This window comes from Gregarina niphandrodes, assembly GCF_000223845.1.
Source record: "Gregarina niphandrodes unplaced genomic scaffold scaffold00102, whole genome shotgun sequence".
NCBI lineage: Eukaryota > Apicomplexa > Conoidasida > Eugregarinorida > Gregarinidae > Gregarina > Gregarina niphandrodes.
Window position 1 is genome coordinate 8,770 of NW_011645867.1, and position 1,725 is coordinate 10,494.

The window sequence follows — 1,725 nt, forward strand, 5'->3', positions numbered from 1 at the left end:
TGGTCAACCTCAACTAATTGTCGGTAAGTTAAATTCCGTCGTATCTACGGTTACGCACGGATGCCCGAGTGGTCCGAGGGTGTAGATTCAAATTCTACTACGCATTGCATGCGCGGGTTCGGATGCCGCTCCGTGTATTGCTGCTGGGTAATTATTGTGGCGGTGCTGAGTGCGTAACCTGAATACCAGGATTGTAGCTCGGTGGGAGAGTGTTGGGCTCATAACCCAATCGGCCTTACCGTGTCGCGGACCTGCCCGTCCACTGGTGTGGTCTTGGGCAACTCGCCTGTCCCCAAGATGGTGTTGGTGCTTATCTTCTCCCCGGATAAGCCCACGCCTAACCGGCGTCTTTCGTGCTCCGTGAGCACACTTACTTCGGCCCCTGTATCGTAGAGGAAGTCCGCCGACTTTCCTCCTACGTGGGCCTTCACCCAAAATGGGGGTTTGCGGCATCGTCCGGGCTGCCGTAACCCACCCCCCGCTCCGGGGGGTTATTTGCCGCCAGCGCCGCCACGAGCTGGCCTAGCTGCTCCTCGAGGCGGTCCAGTCGCGTGTCGGCGGTCCCTCCGGGGGGCGCCGCCGGCTCCAGGGTCGCCAATCCGACGCCCTTCCCGCCCTGCCGTTGCGCCGCCTGGCGCTCCCGCGCCTGCTTCCACGCCACGTGCTCCATGTCCACCACCCGCTTAGCGGTGTCCAAGCGGTCGCCCTTGGTCCGGTCCCCGCCTACTCTGACGTGGAACCATCCGTTGCGGGCAGTCTCGACGCGGTGGGCGGGGTGTCCGTAGACATCCGGCAGGAACTGCACCCTGCACTTGCGGCGGAGGTGACCCTTCTGGCCGCAATTGAAGCAGGCGTGCTCCCGGAATGGGCAGGCCTTCGCGTAGTGCGCACCATCACAGACCCCACAGCAGGGGCCCGGCGGGGCCTCGCCCTCTTCGGGCTCGTCCTGGGCCACACGGAGGTCCTCTGCTGCCGCGAAGACCGGCGCCCCCACGCGCCCGCTGCTCCCGTGGAGCTCCGTGACGACGCGTAGCAGGGGTCTGTCGCGCGCTACGTCCCTGAAGCGGCAGCGGTACGCCTCGGAGTTCGCCGCGAGGGCCCGGTCCCGCAGTAGCCACGTGGGGATGTAGGACGCCCGCTCCCACCTCGCCGCCAGCCGGACGAACCGGTTTAGCCGCGCCTTGATGCGATGGGGAAGGTGGGGCAGGTCGGCCTGCTCGAAATCGAGCATGGCGGATAGGTGCTCCGCCAGGTAGCCGCTGAAGGGGAAGAGCTCGCGCACCATCTCCGACACGAACGCCTCGGCGTCCAAACGCGCTTGGTCGGAGAGGGTGGCCACCGTGTCCATCAGCTCGGGTGGGAGCTGGGCCACGAGGATGTGGATGAGGCTGGGCTCGTGCATGCTCATCGTGCGCAGCGACACCTCGCGTGCGATGGTGTCGACTCAGTCCTCGAATTCCCTCTCGTTGCTGGCGGCGTAGAGGGACAAGTCCCGACTGGTCATCTGCTTGACCCAGTCGTCCCTCTGCTTCGCCGTGGCCATCTCCACCGGTCGGGGGAATCGTGGCACGTAGGTGTGCCCAATGGCGGGGTCGATCCATCCAGTAGCTGTCGCCAGTTTGTGCTGATACCCCTGGGTCGACCCTCGCGATTCGTTCGTGGGCGGAGTGGCGTCTCTGACCCCTGCCGCCTGCTGCACTTCTTGGTAAAACATCCCAGTTATCT

The 1,725-nt window shown here is 64.9% G+C and overlaps 1 protein-coding gene across 1 annotated transcript; it reads right to left on the reverse strand.

Moving 5' to 3' along the window:
- Positions 1 to 427: 427 nt before the first annotated feature.
- GNI_198950 (zinc knuckle protein) lies at positions 428 to 1,408 on the reverse strand (the record flags this gene model as incomplete). Its single annotated transcript, XM_011135429.1, has 1 exon — positions 428 to 1,408. One exon carries the CDS (start codon positions 1,406 to 1,408, stop codon positions 428 to 430), a length of 981 nt encoding a protein of 326 aa, XP_011133731.1.
- Positions 1,409 to 1,725: the final 317 nt, after the last annotated feature.